We start from the raw sequence: 2,685 nt of genomic DNA, 5'->3' as shown, positions 1-2,685 counted from the left end.
AGGTCAGGAGATCAAGACCATCCTGGCCAACATGGTGAAACCCCGTCTCTACTAAGGGAGGCAGCTGGGCCGGCCTTTAGGTTTCTGTACACAAGGAAGCTTCCCAGGGCTGGCATTATAGAAAGAACCATTGGTATGTGAAAAACAAATCTTTCTTATTTCCTATGATCTATGTTAGGGGAAGTTTAAAAAAATAAAAAATAGGCCGGGCGTGGTGGCTCACGCCTGTAATCCAAGCACTTTGGAGGCCAAGGCGGGCGGATCACCTGAGGTCGGGAGTTCAAGACCAGCCTGACCAACATGGTGAAATTCCGTCTTAAAAAAATAAATAAATAAAAATAAAGACAGATTAAAAAAAAGAAAAAGAAAAAAACAAAAGATGATTCAGCGCCGTCAGGACTGCCGGAGCCCAGCAAGATGCCCGCGGCCCCGCCCCTCCAATCTCCTCCGCCGAGTTCCTGTGGCCGCGCAAGCGCAGTGGGGCCGGCGGGAAGCTTTGGCGCGTGACGTCATCAGGCGGCGCGGGCCAGGTGCACGTGACTAAGGCCTTGGCCGCGAATGGTGTCAGTCGTCGGATCCTTCTGGCCTTTCCATGCCCTGCTGCGGGAAACTGCGCCGGCGCAGTGAGTACGGCACGTCGTCGCGGGCCGGTAACGTCATCAGGCGTTGCGGACCGTGTGTGTCCCCGAGGCGCTAAGCTGAGGACGAAGAACATCCGGCAGCATGAGCGGCTGCGGGCTCTTCCTGCGCACTGTGGCTGCGGCTCGTGCCTGCCGGTCTCTGGTGGTCTTTACCGCGAGCCGGCGGCCACTGCGCACCAGCCCGCCTGTACGAGCTTTCGCCAAACACCTTTTCCTGGGCAAAATCGAGAAGGTAACTTGAGCTCTGGGTGAACCCTTGCTGTCTGGCTCCCGCTTTTCGCCCTCAGCTGCAAGGCTGGTGTTGAGCTTTTTCAGATTCCCCAAACCTACCAGAGAGATACACCCTGCGGGCGAGGCGTGTTAACACTCCGGATTCCTGAGTTAAGACTCCGAATTCCAGGAGAACCTTCCCAGGCAAAGGGTGCGATATTTCCAAGACTGGGGACCCTGGGAAATGTGGTGGGGAAGTGTTTCAGCTAAATTTTTTCAGGAGAATTTGTAAAACTCTAGGCTAGGTAATTAATAAAGCAGCCTTCATCTCAGCTGATCTGGTCTCGAAATGCGCAGGGCTTTCTCTCTGATTCCTGAACAGTTTAGATCATGTCCCTCCTCTGTCACCTTCCAGCGCCCTAGGGCTTCCTTCCTCAGTTGAGCCCTAGTACCTCACCCTGCCATTGAGGTTCCGCAGAAATCTGGTTCCCAGGTGCTTTCCACGAGTCGCACAACCCAGCCAATAGTAACAGTTTGGTTATAAAACACTCATTGTCCTCTTAGAATTGGAAGAGTTGGGTTTAGTCTTGGCTCGTTGAAAAAAAAAAAAAAAGAAACTCAGTTCTTTTGTTTCTTTTTTTTTTTNGAAGGCACTGAAGTCAGCCAGAAGGAAGATGGTGGTGGTTGTGAGCAGAGTGGCATTGAGCCCCAAGGCCTTCAGTCTCCTTGGACAAGTCATTTTTTTTTTTTTTTTTTTTTTTGAGACTGCCTTGCTCTGTTTCAAACCGGAGTGCTCACTGCAACCTCTGCCTCCAGGGTTCAAGCGATTCTCCTGCCTCAGCCTCCCGCGTAGCTAGGATCACAGGCGTCCACCACCGTGCCCGGCTTTTTTTGTTGTTTTTTTTTTATTTTTTTATTTTTTTATTATTTTTTTTTATTTTTAGAGATACGGGGTTTCACCCATGTTGGCCAAGCTGATCTCAAACTCCTGACCTCAGGTGATCCGCCCGCCTTGGCCTCTCAAAAGTGCTGGGATTATAGGCATGAGCCACCCACTCCCGGCCAAGACTCAGTTCTTTCAGCCTTAAAATGAAGTTAGTGTTGTGTCTCCTTCATGGATGTGTTGTAGAGCCCCAGTGAGATAAATGGTGCATGGAGAGTCTTCTTAAACTGTAGAGTACTGTGCAGTAGAAGAGAAAGCTGGCTTCAAACACTTACTAGTCTTGTGACCTTGGAGCTGATGACTTCAATTTTCAGTGCATTCATCTACAAAATAGGAGTAAACACATTACTTGCCCTTTCCTTTGTATTTTATTTTATCTTCTAAGGAAAGCAACCGTATACTTGCTGTTTCTTAGAGATGCCCTACTTTGAGCCTGGCTGAATGTTGGCTGATCCTTTATCAGAGGAGTTATTCCCTGGCTTCTCTTTAGAATATTCCTCTGAGGTTGTCAGGCTGACTCCTTTATAGCAGGCAACTTTGCAGACACAGAAGCTAAGACTCAGACTAAAAGCAGTTTGTCCCTCTAGAAAGTACAGAGCTAGTCAGGTGCGGTGGCTCACACCTGTAATCCCAGCACTTTGGGAGGCTGAAGCGGGCAGATCACCTGAGGTCAGGAGTTCGAGACCAGACTGACCAACATGGAGAAACCCCTTCTCTATTAAAAATACAAACTTGGCCGGGCGCGGTGGCTCACGCCTATAGTCACAGCACTTTGGGAGACCGAGGCGGGTGGATCACGAGGTCAAGAGATCGAGACCATCCTGGTCAACATGGTGAAACCCCGTCTCTACTAAAAATACAAAAATTAGCTGGGCATGGTGGTGCGCGCCT

The 2,685-nt window shown here is 49.8% G+C and overlaps 1 protein-coding gene across 1 annotated transcript in view; it reads left to right on the top strand.

The window, feature by feature from the left end:
* The first annotated feature begins 533 nt into the window (after positions 1–533).
* The window catches only part of LOC119468607 (complex I assembly factor ACAD9, mitochondrial-like), an 8,333-nt gene continuing 6,181 nt past the window's right edge, over positions 534–2,685 (top strand). Inside the window, exon 1 of the mRNA XM_037732605.1 lies at positions 534–873. Within this exon, the coding sequence (XP_037588533.1) occupies positions 724–873 (150 nt within the window). The 5' untranslated portion in view covers positions 534–723. The remainder of the gene's footprint in view (positions 874–2,685) is intronic.

The sequence above is a fragment of the Cebus imitator genome, unplaced genomic scaffold, assembly GCF_001604975.1.
Source record: "Cebus imitator isolate Cc_AM_T3 unplaced genomic scaffold, Cebus_imitator-1.0 Scaffold457, whole genome shotgun sequence".
NCBI lineage: Eukaryota > Metazoa > Chordata > Mammalia > Primates > Cebidae > Cebus > Cebus imitator.
The sequence above is the reverse complement of the archived record's forward strand: the minus strand, read 5'-3'. Positions and strand labels throughout refer to the sequence as shown.